General features: G+C 45.4%; 1 protein-coding gene across 5 annotated transcripts in view; it reads left to right on the top strand.

Moving 5' to 3' along the window:
• Nucleotides 1–16,680, top strand: part of PAMR1 (peptidase domain containing associated with muscle regeneration 1) — a 164,561-nt gene extending 147,881 nt beyond the window's left edge. For all 5 annotated transcript variants that reach the window (XM_060159399.1, XM_060159398.1, XM_060159400.1 and 2 more), the window contains 5 exons: nt 7,416–7,628; nt 9,407–9,473; nt 12,640–12,872; nt 13,836–14,128; nt 15,630–16,680. In XM_060159399.1, coding sequence (XP_060015382.1) covers nt 7,416–7,628; nt 9,407–9,473; nt 12,640–12,872; nt 13,836–14,128; nt 15,630–16,166 — 1,343 coding nt within the window. In that variant the 3' untranslated portion in view covers nt 16,167–16,680. The remainder of the gene's footprint in view (nt 1–7,415; nt 7,629–9,406; nt 9,474–12,639; nt 12,873–13,835; nt 14,129–15,629) is intronic.
• The last annotated feature ends 1,037 nt before the right edge of the window (nt 16,681–17,717 follow it).

Consider the following 17,717-nt stretch of genomic DNA (forward strand, 5'->3'; position numbering starts at 1 on the left):
CCATCAGGGCGGCAGGGTTCCATGGGCTGAACAGGGATCAAAAGGGTTTTCAGTGGGGGTTTATGTCACCAGTTGGTATCATTATTCCTGGTCGGGGGAGACCTTTGGGGAAGTAAAAGATATTGGGTCCAGAGGCACCAGACGCAGATGTTAGCTGAATAGGAAGAAGTGAGGAAGAGATGCGAGCCCGTCCAATGGTTGTCTCTGGGTATTGGTCTCAGATTAAGTTGGTTTCCAGAATGAAGGAAGTCCCGATGAGAAAGTTAATGCATTTCCCAAACAGAACTTTAATTCTGTCACAAATCATTCCCTTGACTTTTTGATGAGTGAGAATGGGTGGATACCAAGAGTACGTTAAGAATTGAGACTAACACCCCAGCTCACACTGCCAGCTAGATAATGGGGTAATGAATATTGTTGACATCTTTTTCCCTTGCTGGAACTCTCAAGATAATCTTACAGCTCTGAAACCCAGCAGCTCCTGTTAAAGAGACAGAGCAGTCCTCTCAGTTTTTTGCTCAGGTGGCTCTCTGGCTACCCTAAATATATCATTAATATAAAATTAGAGGAAAAAAGTATGCTTTTTTTAGGTGCAGTTTTGTAAATCACATCAAACCATTCCTGAAAGCAAGCAGGGTATAAGTGATAATTAAAGTAAAACAATTTAGAAGTGGGACAAGAACAAGCGAAGGAGAACACTAGGTGGTGCAAGAAAATTAATCAACGAAATGGACAGCCAGCAGCACTTCACCAGCTTTCTCTCCAGAGAGACTTACAGGGCTTCCAAAAGGCAAAGCGGTGATTGGATTCTTTGGTTCTTAGGGGCTTTTTCTAGATGTTGTCTTCAAATTTGAACTTACAGCTTTGAGACCAAAGGAAAAGGCAAATCTTCTTGAAGTCTGGTATATCATACTGAAATTCTAGACTCATTCATAAGAAGATCGTTTGTGAACAGGGATATACTGGTAGAGAGCAATATAATGGAGCAAGAGGTATGTTTTCTTGCCACGGCTGGAACTGCTCCCTGAGTTTTGTGATTATTTGGGGAATGGGAAAGTGGGTCCACTCCCTAAATTAGGGATGAAGAGTGTGAACTTCCTTTTCTTATAGTCAATATAGTTGATCTGACAAGAGGGCAAAAAATGTGGTATTATTTGTGTGCACCAAAAAGCTACTTTTCCTTAAAATGTCTCTACGTTATCCTGACATACTCCCTGACGTCTTCATCATTGTGTCCATTTCTTATAGACCTTCTGGACCTGGTCATATTAGCTACTTTATATTGGGTATGAATCTTCGTGCACCAGTCAGGGGAGAAGAAGCTACGACTTTATTTGCTTTAAATCAACTTAAATCTAAGACCCACAATTCAGGCCCGTGAGAAGTTCTATACCCCAGGGTTGTAAAAAGGTCCCTGGCTTCCCACAGACAGCACCAAATCAACAGGGAGAATCCTTGGATGGTGGATTCCACGTCTACACTGTTTAGCTTAGGGAAGTCCATTGTCTTAGAGCACCTGACCCCTTCAGGTCAAAACAGCCCTGCTGGTGGGGGTGGGGGTGTGATGCTGGAGCCTGAGATATCTGTGGAGGCTGGAGAGCCTCTGATGAGATTGGAGACCCTCTGATGAGATGCAGCCTTTCTAGTTGAAGTCATCCTCCCAAAGATCTCCCCGGAGTGCTGAAAGGCAAACAGGGCCCTATGCCCAGGGCTGAGATAACAACCTCTCTCGGGTCTCATCACCTCCCCGGAGTGTTGCCCTAGGGAGGCATGAGGGGCTCTGGTACTCAGGGCTAAGAAAACAGCAGAGCTGTCTTAGCTTAGTTTCTCCCCAAACAAGACCCTGAGCCACATTTGGGTCCAAATGGTTTATTAAAGGAAGTACTCTCAGGATCAACCAGTAAGGGAATTGCAGAAGCAAAAGAGGAAAGAGGAAAAAACCCAGCACGAGTGATTTCAACTGAACTCCCAGACTCAGCCTGATCCTGTGGGGTGCTGGGAAGTGTAAATTACACCTCGAGAAACAGGAGTTGGGCTTTTGTACTTCCACACCCATCAGTCACTGGCTACAGCCAACCCTGGGGTGGGCATGAGGGAACCAAAACCTAGGCATTTTTTTTAGCTCTTCCCATGGGCAAGATGGTGCCCATGCCCAAGGGGCAGTCCTGTGAAGGTGGCAGGTGCCAGCTCTCAGCAGCAAAGCACACCTGTAGAAGCTGATTGGTAAAAGGATACAAGGAGACCTGGGTGGGGCACCAGTAGTGATCACTGCAAGAACCATCCCACAGCCATTGCGTCTCCTCTGTAAAGTGGTATCACAGCCAGCTGCCTAATACTGTTGCCCTGAGAAAAAAAGAAAACGAGGGAAGGTCTTTCTTTAAATGTTTATCTGAAACAGTATCCATAGAAACGCATCCCAAGTACTATTTTGTTCGAAAGAGAGCCTGTAAAGGCATGCTAAACTTAATGTGTTCATATCCCTGGGCCGAGTCCCAAAAGTAACAGGACAGTGTGCTATTTATTACTAATCATGTGATATTTTACTTAGCGAAAAGCAAGAGCTTGATGGTCCTTCACACAGGAGATGCAGATGTTTTAAAGTCTCATTTGGCTTTGTGGAAAAACATCCATCCTACTGAGGAGAAATGAAATCCAAAGTTCTTGAAAAATCAAACAGAAAAGAATCATGAGTCTGTTCAGTGGGGAGATAAAAGATTTCTAACCAGAGAACCCACAGGGGTAAGGGAGAGGGAGTTTGGAAGGCTAACCCTGGGGAGATGCTCTTTTGAGAGGCAGATGCTCTATGAATCCAACAGGTAGAAGTCTAAACAGGGAGAGACAAGGATGGATAGAGGAAGTCTTAGAATTCTCTTCAAAAACATCATAGGAGGGCTTCCCTGGTGGTGCAGTGGTTGAGGGTCCGCCTGCCGATGCAGGGGACACGGGTTCGTGCCCCGGTCCGGGAAGATCCCACATGCCACGGAGCGGCTGGGCCCGTGAGCCATGGCCGCTGAGCCTGCGCATCCGGAGCCTGTGCTCCGCAACGGGAGAGGCCACAACAGTGAGAGGCCCGCGAACCGCAAAAAAACAGAAAGAAACATCGTAGGAGAGGGTACAGGAGGAAGAGAGAATAATGCCCAGTAGATGTTTGATATAGGAATATAATTTTAAGCCTTCATTACACAGGATTAAAATAGATGAATGTACAGAGACCATGGTTGGTACCCAGAAGTCTGAATCAACACACTGGACCCAGATCTGGAAGCCCATCACATTACCAAGAAGCCAAAAAATATTGCTTTATACTTGAATATGCCCAATAATGGGCCTTTAGATTCCTTTATGGGTTTTTCTTTAAGGTGTATGAATTTGGGGAATTGATTTTTAAAGGCAGTAGGGTGCTTTGTAAATAAAGGCAAAAATGGGAATTAGAGACTATGTGTAGTTTAAATTACTCCTCAAAACCAGCCCAGCCAGAAAAATGTTATTATCTTGTTTTATAGATGAGAAAAGCAAGTCTTGGAGAAATTAATTAATTTTCCCAGTCTCTGGTTTATTAAGTGGAAGAATGAATACATTTTAGCCTTTATCCCTTCCACCCGCAAACAGACATTTGTTGAACACCTACTGTGTGCTTATTCTGGACACTGAGGACCAAATGATTATTTAAGCCTATAGCTATCTGATCCTGGAGAACATTGTTTTTCCACCAGAGTCTAGTGACAAAACTCATTTAAATCTGAGTTCATGGAAAGTTGGATTAGTCTGTGATTATGCAAGATGGTAAAGAGATTGGCATGGGTTGGAGAGGGTATGGGAACACACACACACAAAAAGGCATGAAGACTTAATGCTAGATTTATAGGCTTAGTGGGGAGGACCCAAACCGTTTTGCCTGATACTTTAAAAAATAATAACAATAGAAACAACAACAAAAATAATAACAAACTTTTATGGCTGCATTTTCTGATTATAAAACTTCTAAAAAAAAGTAGAAAGAAGCAAAAAACATTCTCAGCGTTACAAACCAGAGATAATGACTGTAATTATTTTAAAGGATGTTTTTGCAGTCTTTTAACCCTTTGGCTCCTTAAATTGTTTTTCTTTGGTTTTGGTTTTGAAGAGTTTTATATGATATGTCTATGTGTGGTTTTCTTCATATTTATCTGGTTTGGGACTTTGTAAATCTGTAGGTTGATGTCTTTCGTCAGAAAAATTTCAATTATTATCTCTTTACATATTGGTTTTGCTCCATTCTCTCTCTCTTCTTCTGGGATGCCAATTACACGTATTTATTAACCTCCTCACTGTATCCTTACATTTTCCTTACATTTTTCACCTTTTTGAGTCTTGGGGTTTGTTCTGAATCTTTTCTTTGAAGTTATCTTTCAGTTTGTTAATCCCCTTACACTGTATCCGGTTTGCTATTAAACTCAGCCACTGAATTTTTACTTTATGTCATTATAACTTTTTGAGTTCTAGATTTCTCCTTTGGCTATTTTTTAAGGTTTTCAGTTTTCTACCAAAGTTCTCAATTTAGTCTTTTATTTCCTTGAATATATTCAGTCTATTTATTTTTCAGTAGTGTCAGACAACTACATTATCTGAATCCTTTATGAATCTGTTTCTAATGTCTGCATTTCTCTTGAATTTCAGCTGTACAGTCTCACCTTCCATTGAACCCTCACTTGGAAGCATCATTCAGCTCAACCCTGGTGACATTTCATGAGCATAACTTAAAACCAAATAAATAGTTCTCCATTCTAAGATTTTAGCAAGTTTAAGGTGCACCGTTGATTTAATTATAGCTGTTCTGGGGATTGGGAGTAAAGAAATATTACAGGAAATGTAAGCATGTGACCTGATTTCAGACACATCACGTTATAAAGGAATAGGCATTTAAGAATTATAGAAATATGGCAGAATTCCTCAGCCGTGGGCAGACCTGTTTGTATATCTTGAGTCCGTTTCCCTTTAAACCTTCCTTTAAAGCCTCTTCAGTGAGAGGAAGAAAGAACCTGAATTGTCCTGAGGCTTTATTACCTCCAAGAGCTCGAGAACTCTCCAATGTTCCTGCCAGTTAAACGCACGTGAAATGTAACAGAAATAGGATCCATGAGAATCCTGCACGTAGGAGATCATGGAGTGGGAGCCAACTGGACCAGGAAGCTACTTACTTCTAAGAGGAGAAAAATGCAACGATTAGGCTTACAGTAGAAGCCTCTTCTTGCCTTCTGCTGAGACTGATGTGGCTAGAGGCTAGTTCGTTTCCTTTCAGTATTCCAAGATGGGTCTTAAGTATCACCCGATCGTTCTTGGCCATGAGCTCTAGCAAGCAAAGCTCAAAATGGATGAGGAGCTACACTTGAATTACACAAATCATAGCCCTTTGATATAGCCTAACAGGCCACAGATTCAAGTGTCTGCCGGAGCCAGGCAGCTGGTCGCTGGGGGCCTGTGGCCGAGGCAAGGCTGTGTGGTCCAGTCCAGGCAGGGAGCTCCTCCCTACACCAGCTGATTCTTGCCGTGTGAGCATACAGACCCAGGGTTTCCGGAACTGAATTTTGTCAGAAGCCAGGAACACAGATTTCTGTGAGAAATGCCCTGATTTTTATGTTGACAGTGAATTCCATTTTCTAAAACTTGCATGTATAACACATGTTTTGGAGATGATTGAAGTCTGTGGGCTCTTGCTGGTTGTTTCTGGGCTACATGTTCAGCATTGAATGAGTCTGTACTATAGTCTGTACTATAGGAAGGCCCCATGACTGAAGCAATATGGAATGCTTGCTCTCGCGCCATAGAGGGGTTCCTGGAAATAGAAGCACTGGGGGACTTTCTGAGTCCACTTGAAGCTTCAGAAAAGTGCATTGCCCTCACTATACCATTTCAGTATTTTTTTTTTTTTTTTTTTTTGCAGTACGCGGGCCTCTCACCGTTGCGGCCTCTCCGGTTGCCGAGCACAGGCTCCGGATGCGCAGGCTCAGCGGCCATGGCTCACGGGCCCAGCCGCTCCGCAGCATGTGGGATCTTCCTGGACCAGGGCACGAACCCGTGTCCCCTGCATCAGCAGGCGGACTCCCAACCACTGTGCCACCAGGGAAGCCCGCATTTCAGTATTTTTTTAAACAGCTCACTCAGTGAAGTCCTTTTTTGACACTTAAAATGGGGCTTTGGAGTCAACCCTCAGGGAAACTGCTCAAAGTACATAGCCCAAAACACACAGAGTGTCATTGAGATCATCTGTCATGTGATCTACAGGCAGTCTTAGAGCAGACAAACCAGAAACTTGGACAATATTAGCAACCTTGCCAAATTGCACAGAGGAATATTCATTAATTTTTCATTCTCAAATATTGTAGAAGTATTATATGAATGGACATTAATTTCTTGCCTGGAGGCAAGCGAGTAAGTTGTTTGAAAGGTAACTGGGACATTTATGGGAAGTAAAGCATGTCCAGTGCATAATTGTATTGCGTGGGGAATGAACCTGTGTCTTAGAAAAAATGATTAAAAAGAGACTAGGGAGGCTGATAGAGTGATTGGTACCCAAACTCAGTAATTAAAGGTTGAATTCTTCAGGGGACTTACTCTGTGTCCTTAGGCAAGTAATATTCAGTAATTTGCCATAATCCATTTGAGAAAAATATGTTATCTAGCTGATAGAATATTTCCAGGATATATCTAATATCCTGTTCAGTGCTTAGAATAGCTGGTGATGCCAATTTTACTCTAAGTAGCTGTGCAACATGAATTAGAGAATAGAGGTATCTTTGTAATGAATATTGTTAAATGTTTAGATGGAACGTTATATTTGGAGATCAAGGGAATTTGTTGTATCTCTGAATTTATATTGTCCTCTAGTGTTCTTTAATTACAACTTCTAACACACTAATGTTCCAGCAGATGAAATATAAAATCTAAATTTATATATGTACTCGTTTCGAATCTGTTCTACTTTCTGGTTACAACACAAATAGGAAACTGAATAGTCTGGTTTAATTGCCTAAGCTTTAGGGAACGAAGGAGATGATATTACAACACTGAAAACCAATAACCCTTGTATACTGATCATAAAAACTTAGGCAAAATGTGTATTTTGTCCAGGCCTGGCCATCTCCCACAGTTTGAGAAACAAACGAACATGATTATATGAGAGACCGTTGTAGTGTCAAATTTATTTGTATCTGGGATGAAACACTTCTCAATTTAAGAATAAATCGTAAAAGCAAGGGGAAGATATGTCTAATGCATGCATTTTTCTATTATGAGTTTTCTCTTAGTAATTCCTTTGAGTACCATTGTTAGCAGGTTCTGTATCACTGCGTTTTTAATTCAATGGGACTTGAAAAGATTTGATGCTAAAATGGAATGCTTCAGACTATTAATAGCTCTCCTTTCCTTTCCACTTTCAGTCCTTGAAGAAAGAAACTGCTCAGACCCTGGGGGCCCAGTCAATGGGTACAAGAAAATTACAGGAGGCCCTGAGCTTATCAATGGGCGCTATGCAAAAATTGGCACCGTCTTGACCTTCTTTTGTAACAACTCCTATGTTCTTAGCGGCAATGAGATGAGAACTTGCCAGCAGAATGGAGAGTGGTCGGGGAAACAACCCATCTGCATAAAAGGTAACTTGCAAATAATTTTGAAGTCTGTAGAAATAGATGGAGTTGCTGGACATTTTGGTAGCTCTCATACATGTTTTTGAGCCCCTGGAAAAATGCCTTCTCTCTTAAGTTCTCACTGGAGCCGTACATTACTTTTAGGTTGGAAATCATCCATAAAACATTTGCTTCTTTTTTGAACTGCCAAAGGACCTGCTTATCCTAATCACAATGACTTGATGTGATCAAGAAGAGTGATGTAGTTAACAGAGCAGTTTAGGAAAGATGACAAGGCTGAGTTTTATACATGCAAACCCAAGCATAGATTTGAAGCAATTAAAATGCATTTATATGGCTACGTTTATCTACCCTCTATGCAATATTAAATTAGTGCAAGAAATAAAAGAACACAATAGACACATCATCCCTGCCAGCCTATGTAGAGGGAAGTTTGAGATGTTAAGATGTTTAGAAGCATCTTAAAAAGACAGTAAACCCTTGAACATTCAAAGGAGAGTTATAGAACAAATGAGTGGTGTATATTCCGAGAAGGAGTGAAATAGAGACGATTGCATGTAGCAGAGAGCACTGGAACCTATCTGGGAAGCAGGGAAGGATTTATAGAGGTGAAGAGGAGTTGGGATGATATTCCAGTTAGAAGACAAAGGGAAGGTGGTGTGGGCAGAAGTGAAAGAATCATGGTAAACAAAAAGTGAATCAGTCCTGGAATCTGGGAGGTACATTTTAAAAGGTAGCTGGGGGCCAGAACAAATGGAACGTTGCATAGGGAAGTTTGGACCTTACCCCACTTGAGAGTGGGCATGCATAGTTTCTTGCTGAGTTGATTCCCTAGTTGCTCCAGGTCGACAGCCCCTCTCCTTTTGGTGGCAGGTCACAGTTATCTAGCTGTTTCCTGGGAAGAAAAGCATCTCCTTGGCCTAGATTATCCAGATAATTGCTTCAATTCTCCACTTTCCCTTCTGAGTGTTTGTCAACAACCTGAATCATGGGAAAAGGAACGAAAGAAAGATTTGTGAAAGGAAGAAATCACTTTAGACTTTAGCCAGGAGCAAACTTCATCCTCACCAGCACAGACTCTGATTCTTGATTTCATTAAGTATGGAAACTGTGTTACATATGTCCTTGGAGATTTTTGTCAACTCTTCTCTTACAAATTAATACAAGCAGAGTTCCCTAGGTTGCTAATTAGACGAATGTTGGCTGCTTGATTGGGAGAGTGAGATGGGAAGGATTCCTTTTCACTTGTGAAGAAAGAGAGACTTCAAAAAAATTAAACTGGGCTTTGAGTTGCCCTCAAAGGACCTTTAGGAGCCTTAGTTGCAGCACATGGAGGAATCAGTTACTCAAGATTTATTGACGGTTGACACTGCTGTCTGGTTTTAAATGAGAGCCTTGTGATTCACTCTGCTGGGCTATATTTTAGAACCTTGACCTTGGCTTTTATTCTGTATTGATTAAGTTCACCAATACTGTTTATGTGAACAGATAATCCTAATCTATGAATTATCATTGTTTCATATCACCTGGGGGGAGCATCTCTGCAGAGGTGTTTATTCTACTTGGGTTCTTCAAAGGGGGTTGCCAATTTAGATAAAACTCAGCATGCTCTTTTGCTAAGCGAGCTGTCCAAGTCTGGCTAATGTATCTTACCTTTGAAAGCCTGAGGAATGTGCACTGGTCTCCAGAAAGGGTGGTCAGGTATGAATCTGAACTGAATGATGTGAACAGTTAATATGGAAAAGGATTATGCAGCATTGTCTTTTTTTTTTTTTTTTTTCTAGCCTGTCGAGAACCAAAGATCTCAGACCTGGTGAGACGGAGAGTTCTTCCAATGCAGGTTCAGTCAAGGTGAGGTTGAAACACCTGAACTCTGCTTTAAAGGCGAATGAACGTTCCTCTCCCACCCCCTTTCCCCACTGGTGTTTGGCCAAAGACAGTCTGAGGTTTCTTAGGGACACTCAGTGCTGACTGGCCAAGGAAGAATAGGGCTCGTTAGATGGAGGCTTATTAGCCAGCTGCCTTTAGCCAAGAGGTAGCAACTGTTGGAAGATGCACAGATTTCATTGGATTGTGGGAAAGTAAGTGGTGGTGGGAAGCCAGACTTTAAGATGGTCTTTGAGGAACTGGATTTTAATACTCGAGTCTTCCTGAAATTACTACGTATTTATTATGCAGCCAGCTGTGGCTTAGGAAGATGTTCTTGGTAGTGACCAATCAGATGAGGCAGGCTGGTGGGGCCAGGAACCGGAGATGAATGACTTGCCCCTGACCAGGGATGTGAGGCCTCAGGGACACCCACCCAGCTTTTTTCCTGGAAAGATAGAGGTGGGGACCCCTGGTGGCAGCTGTGGAGCCTTACACCCATGGCTCCAGAAGGAACCTGCTTCCACTTGATTTCAACGAGGCTTAGTGCCTGGTTTCCTTCAGTTCCCTGCTTAGCTTTTACCTGGCAGAGAGACCTTCCAAGACCATCCTTTTAAAAATAGCAACCCCGGGCTTCTCTGGTGGCGCAGTGGTTGAGAGTCCACCTGTCGATGCAGGGGACACGGGTTCGTGCCCTGGTCAGGGGGGATCCCACATGCCACGGAGCAGCTGGGCCCGTGATCCATGGCCGCTGAGCCTGCGCGTCCGGAGCCTGTGCTCCGCAACGGGAGAGGCCACAACAGTGAGAGGCCCGCGTACCGCCAAAAAAAAATAATAATAAATAAAAGTAGCAACCCCACCTCCACCCTGACTGCTGAGCTGACTTCTTTAGCCAGCGCTCTCTGACCTTTACAGAGCTCTCCAGTTTTCACCTTGGCATCCATCTCCACCTGTTGTCCTACTGACATTTTGTTCATTTATTTGTTCAATTTCTGTCTCCCTGTACCCCACCAAAAAAATGTGAAAGTTATAAGTGCAGGAACATTTTCTGTTTGGTTCACTGAACTTCTAGTTCCTAGAACGGTGCCTGCCACATGGTGGACACCCTCAAAATATTGAATGAATGAGTGAATGAATGAATGGATTGGATCAGTTGGTTCAAGACCTGCTGTCATCTCTCTTTAGCACTGGGTATTCTTGGGCAAATTCCTAAGCTTACTGAGCCTTTAGTTCCTCTTTTGAAAAGTAAGGGTGATCACAATAACATTTGTCTCTGGGGACTGTTAAGGATTAAATGCAAGGCAAATAGCTAGCATTTACTGGGTGTTTGCTCTGTGCCCGTTACAATTCTGAGCTCTTTACATATATTAGCTCATTTAATCTTCACTACAACCTCTGAGGTAAGTATTATTATTACCATTTCATTTTAGATTTTGTTACTTTTTATTACAGATGGGGAAACTGAGGCTCTGAGAGGGTGAGGAACTTGCCCAAGGTCACATTGCTAGAGGAAGGAGCAACCCAGGATGCAAATCCAGGGTCTTCAGGGGCTGCTCCCTGATGCATGAAGCTTGAACTAAGCCTTATATAAAGGCCTTAAAAATGCCTTGCACCTATGAACACCTGTAAGCAGTATCTATTGCTTTTAGAAATGGTAACAATGAATCCCAGTGACTGGAACTGACCCCAAACAAGTGATCTGAAATATTCAAAGTTCAGGATATTCCTTCATCTCTCACTCTGCCTCTGGCTTTCTCATTCCATTTCCTTTCCGGGCAAGGCATTTCCTTGGGGACAGTGGCAGTGGAATCCAGTATTTCTACCCACCCTCCTTTCTGACCTTTGTGATTTACCTGGGGCTGGACTCTCCAGTAAGTATTCTTCCCAAGGAGACATCTTGGAGAGGAGGCCCAGAGCTGTTAAAAAAGACCACCACCGGGCTTTGCATTTTGTAAAGCGGTTGTAATGGGGGCTTAGGTGACAAGGTGCCAGGTGTCTCATGTAGATGAGAAAGCAAGCCTAAAACTTGGTTGTAAATATCTTTCTGGAAGATACGCTGCTGAGTGGGGATATGATGGTCTCCAGCAGCCAGGCTCACCCAGGAACCCCCAAAGGCAGCGCAAAACCTTCAATGGCCAAAAGCTGTGTTTGTTTGCAAGTCCAGAAGCTCCCTGAACTGCAGACCTGGTTCTAAACTTGAGCTAAAGATTTGTTGGATGAAATCAATGTGGATGGAATGTTTGCTCTGAGCACAGCACGGTACAGACACGTGAAACAGATTTCTTACGATGGATTGGCATGGCAGGGAAACCAGGGTGGGAACCATGACTGCCCTGTGTTGCCTGGGGTACTGTCTTAGCTTCCTGTGTGCCCTTCAGCACTCCTACCTACCTCTCTGGGCTTCCTTCCTCCATTCATTAAATGGGATGAAAACACTGATTCCTAAAGGAACTCTAACTTGTCACTTAATAGTCATTATGCACTGATATAAAATGAGCACAAGTTGTGTAGTGTGCATAGCTCTCTCCCAAGAATCCCAGAGTGGTCTCTGGGTGCTTCAACTTCAGGGCTCATTTAAAAGACCTTTTCACATTCGCACACAACGCTCCTTATTTCTCCCAATCAATGTGCTCTGAGAGAAGGTTTTATTCTCTGAGGTGGACTAATTACATCTGCTAATTGCTAAATCAATTCCTAATACTGCCCCATTATGATAATGGTTAGAGAAAAGCAGCCGCTTGGATTTCTCCCCTTGAAATTAACTTCCTTTTTTGTTTAATTTCACTATTAATTTTTGTGTGTGTGCATGTATAGCATAGCAGCTATTATGTCAGATATTATGCTCTTTGGTTAAAATCCAGGGCAGCTGGAGGCATGCCAGAAATGGAAATGGAGGAATAAATTGAAGGTTGAAGTGTGCAAGAAAATCTGCTCAGTGGTAGAAGAGGCATTCATGTGTATGTGTGTGTGTGTGTGTGTGTGTATGAGAGAGAGAGAGAGAGAGAGGTGTGAGGGGAGAAAGGGAGAGAGACACACAGAGGATGAGATAGCTGTTTTCCCTTCCTCTGTAAGGAATGGGCTTGGATACTAAAAGAGCCACAATGACTGTCTCTGGCCCTCCTCTCTCTCCGGGCCGGGTGCTCCGATGTAGGGAGACGCCATTACACCAGCTATACTCATCAGCCTTCAGCAAGCAGAAGCTGCAGGACTCCTCTACCAAGAAGCCAGCCCTTCCCTTTGGAGACCTGCCCCCTGGGTACCAATACCTGCACACCCAGATCCAGTATGAGTGCATCTCACCCTTCTACCGCCGCCTGGGCAGCAGCCGGAGGACATGTCTGAGGACTGGGAAGTGGAGTGGGCGTGCCCCGTCCTGCATCCCTAGTGAGTCAATGCCTGTCCTTGGTCTAGAGCAGCTTAGATCTCCCATTGCTGCCTATGAAAAGCCACTGACCCTATTGAAGACTTTTTTGGGAAAAACTCCTTGTCCAGAAGAATGGCCCTCTAACACTTTCCCTAGCTTGGTGAAGTCTGAAATTCCACAGCTAGAGCTTCCTTCCTTTGGCTTAAACTTATTACCCAGGAGAAATGAACTCGTTAAATCTTAGACGAAGTTTTTGGGAAGGGGGGCATACTTTTTGTGGATAATTCTTTCATATTTACTTGGAGAAAAGGGACAGAGCAGTTATTAAACACCAAGTGGGGAGGGGGCTAAAGGTGCTAGAGGGCTTCTGGTGATATCTCCTTGGTTACCCTGTCTAACCCAGTTTTCGTTCTCATCACCCAATGGTATTAATTAGGTTATTGTTATTAATTAGATTATGAGGTATTGATTACTCACAAGGTTATAATGATGATGACTGCAGTAATACATGGAAGGGTATGGAATAGGGTCTTGCACATACTAAGCTACCCCCATCCTCTTTGTCAAAGAAGAAGAATATGGCTTAGTTCGAGGTGGTCATCTTTATAGCAATAGTCATGATATTTGAATTTAACTGTTTATATACATCATCTCATCCACTCTCCTCAAGAACCCTAGGAGACAGTTGTGATTACTGTATCCATTTTGCAGGCAGGAAGACTGAGGCTGTAAGAGATTAGGCAACTTGCCCAGTAAGTGGCTGGGATGGTAAGCCTCCAGTCGTAATCCTAGACTTTATAGTCAACCATGTCAAGGTGGTTGATTAATGTTTAAAGGGAAAAGAAAAACGGGTTAGATGCTCTGTGGTCTTGACATCCATAGGGTCCACCTTTCCAGATTTGTGCTCTGTTGGGTGACTGACACATTCCCCTTTGGATGGGAAGGTCTGAGTTTACATTACTGAGCTGGTGCTTTCTCCATAGTCTGTGGGAAAACTGAGAACGTCACTGCCCCGAAGACCCAGAGGACGCGCTGGCCGTGGCAGGCTGCCATCTACAGGAGGGCCGGTGGGGTGCACGGGAGCAGCCTGCACAAGGACACGTGGTTCCTCGTCTGCAGCGGTGCCCTGGTCAATGAGCGCACCGTGGTGGTGGCTGCCCACTGCGTCACCGACCTGGGGAGGGTCACCGTGATCAAGACAGCAGACCTCAAAGTCGTCCTGGGGAAATTCTACAGGGATGATGACCGGGAAGAGAAAAGCATCCAGAGCTTGCGGGTGAGAGAGGGTTGCAGCCTGGAAACCGGGTCTCTGGCTCAGCAACTCCCAGTACTGGGCGAGCAGTGACTGTGTCGGTCCTGTCACTCTAGCACTTTGGCATCCAGCCCAGAGCCTGGAAATATTAGGCACATAGTAGGTGGTTAATATATATTGACAGATACTAGAAAGGGGCATCTAGAAAGACTATGGAGACTTTCCCCCCTAAAATTGTTTTAAAAATAAGATAGTAGGGCTTCCCTGGTGGCGCAGTGGTTGAGAGTCCGCCTGCCGATGCAGGGGACACGGGTTCGTGCCCCGGTCCGGAAGGATCCCACATGCCGCGGAGCGGCTGGGCCCGTGAGCCATGGCTGCTGAGCCTGCGCGTCCGGAGCCTGTGCTCCGCAGCAGGAGAGGCCACAACGGTGAGAGGCCCGCGTACCGCAAAAAAAAAAAAAAAAAAACGATAGTAACAAATATCTTCTATCATTGGGGTCATCGAAATGTAACCACCTCTTATGTTTAGGACACTGTGCTAGGTAGGCTTTGAGGAAAAATAGAGACTCCTAATAAATTTGTAAGATTCTTCTCTTTCCCTGCCTGCCTCCCTCCCTCTCTTCCATCCACCCACTCACCCATCCAGCTCATCCATCTGTCCATCCATCCTTCCATCCATCCATCCATCCATCCATCCATCCATCCATCCATCCATCCACTGTTGAATTCCCACAGCGTGCCATTCGCTGGGAATACATACAGAACTGAATAAGGCATGGTTTTTGCCCTGAAGAATCCACAGGTTAGGGGAAGAGACAGACCAGTATATCGTGACTAGTCCAACACAATAGAATCCCTGAGTAGATGAGCCCAAATGTAGTTGAAGGAATAGAACACATCCGTGAGAATGTTACGGCATATCACAGATGTAAGCTCCTGGAGGCCCCCGTCAAAGAAGATGATCAGCAAGGATGGGGACAATCAGGGGAGACTTTGTGGAAAAGTCTGTGGACCACCCTGGGTGTAGCTCTATCTTACTGGCTTGAGGGTGAATGCAGTGTTTACAGTGGACCAGATGTTGCAAACTGGTAGCCTGTAGGGGGTTGTGTTTTGATAGTGCTAACATATATTTTTTTAATCAGTTATTTGCCAACATTTAAAAACCAGGAGCTTTCAGCCAGAGATCTGGAGTCTGTTCTCTGGCAAAATGAGCACTTCTGCATGGCAGTGGCCAGCTGGAGCGAAGTGGCAGCTGACCCCTCTGCATGGGGCATGCACTGCCGTTCCTGAAACCTCACCTGTCCACTCAACTTATTTAAAACAACCTGCCAGCCAGGCGGGCCTTTCAGTTTACAACCCTGGGAATAGAGCAGTTGCTTTCTGTGATCCCTTGAGAAAAGTTTCTCTGTATAATTGTAGCTGTCTCTTAGACATTTTCTCCCAATCATTTAGCCCCGGGGCTTGCCTGTTCCTGTCACTATGGAGTTGGTCGCTCACAATTGCTGTCCATGCCTTACCTTGGTAGATTTCTGCAATCATCCTGCATCCCAACTACGACCCCATCCTGCTGGATGCGGACATCGCTGTCCTGAAGCTCCTGGACAAGGCTCGCATCAGCACCCGTGTCCAGCCCATCTGCCTGGCGGCCCCTCGGGACCTCAGCACCTCCCTCCAGGAGTCCCGCATCACCGTGGCGGGCTGGAATGTCCTGGCAGATGCGAGGAGCCCCGGCTTCAAGAATGACGCGCTGCGCTCGGGGGTAGTCAGTGTGGCGGACTCGCTGCTGTGTGAGGAGCAGCACGAAGAGCACGGCATCCCGGTGAGCGTCACAGACAACATGTTCTGTGCCGGCTGGGACCGCGCTGCGCCTTCTGACATCTGCACAGCAGAGACGGGCGGCATCGCAGCCGCGTTCTTCCCAGGGCGGGCGTCCCCTGAGCCCCGCTGGCATCTGGTGGGGCTGGTCAGCTGGAGCTATGACAAGACATGCAGCCACAGCCTCTACACAGCCTTCACCAAAGTGCTGCCCTTTAAAGACTGGATCGAGAGAAACATGAAATGAGCCTCAGGCCCATCAAGAAGCGCTTCCGTGCATCCTTCCGTGCGTGTGTTGCCCAAGGCATCGTGGACCTGAAATGTGAATCTGCCCATGAATTTGGCTGTGCCAGGGCTTCTGATGTCAAAACCGGTGGAGGGCGAGTCGAGCTTACTTTCTGGTAGGCCACTGCCTCCCTGACTGCTGGGACCCTTTGGAAGATACCAGGGCTGCTTGCAAGAACTCAGTTTCTTCAAAATAGACTACATGAATAGCAAAGCAATCCTCCCCATTCAACCGGCCCCAGTGGCCTTCCCCACCTGCCCTTCAGTGGTGCGAATGCCATGGTCAGCTGTGGTCGAGAGAGGTCTCCTCCAAGGCTCCAGCCAGACAGAGTTCCAGAGAGCCGCCTGCAGGACAGTCCCGGACAGCGGAGCCTGGCTGTGGCACTGGTGTCCGTGCACACTGCCACGTCACGGGGTGGTCCTTTTCCTTCCCAATCCCCTGTACACACTTTAATAAAACAAGGGTTGGCTTCTGACCCACGGAACGAATGTGCCATGGCTCTGATTCCTGCATGCAGCCTCTTTGAGCTACGTGTGTTGGGACCAATGGCTGGGTGGCAGCCCTTTAAGAGAGATCCTAGATTATCATTCCCAAATAATGCATAGAGCAAAGCCGATGCCATCTTTTCAATACCAGTGCTTGCAACTTGCTGGACCTTCAGGTGGGGGAGAGGGAGGTTGGGCACCATCAGATAAGGCACAAACAGAGGAAAATACCAGGGATTTGAGGATTTCTAGTGTCCCCTCTTTTTCTTATGCTCTAGATCAAGCACAAAACCCTGCTTTGAATCTCTAGAAATCTTTAGGACCTATTTTCGTAGCATCTGAACTGGAATCACCTATATACTCACACTCGATTGAGATATGCCAAGAAACTGCAGCTTCATTCTTCTCTATAACTTATATGGTTTTCCTTTCAAGCCCCACCCCTGGCTCCCACTGGATAGTGGAGGGAAAAAAAATGAGTTGAATCCAATCCAATCCCTGAAATGATCTTTTCAGGAACATTCTCTGTTTTGGGTGACTCACTCTTTTATCCTTTCTCCCCTACCCTCCCCAGTTTCCTCCTTTCCAAGATGTCCCATGGAGGCTTACATGGCTTCTAGCCCCGGGACACACACAGTAGGACTCCTGAGTTCCTGCTGGCTCTTGGGTGTGTGTGGTGGGACTTTCTCATTCCTGGGCGTTTTGCCCGCACTGGGTGCTCGTGTCTGTAACTACTGCAACTGGTGCTGTGTTCTCTGTTTCCCTGGGGCCGGCGGTCCTCCCCGCTGACTTAGCTGCTCGTCGGGTCTGGCTGGCACTGACACTCCTGAGATCCGGGGGGACTCCGACTTGACACTGGTTTGGGTTCCTCAGCCTCCTGGCCACAGTGACAGCCTTCTCTGGTGGCTACCCAGCCTGGCTTTCAGTAACCTCCTCTTCCTCCCCTGGGGGCTTGTGGGAACTTCTTGGTCTTTTCCTCACCTCCTGAGACCTGAGAGTCAAGGGTTGGTACATTCACCTCCTACAG

Source organism: Lagenorhynchus albirostris, chromosome 9, assembly GCF_949774975.1.
Source record: "Lagenorhynchus albirostris chromosome 9, mLagAlb1.1, whole genome shotgun sequence".
NCBI lineage: Eukaryota > Metazoa > Chordata > Mammalia > Artiodactyla > Delphinidae > Lagenorhynchus > Lagenorhynchus albirostris.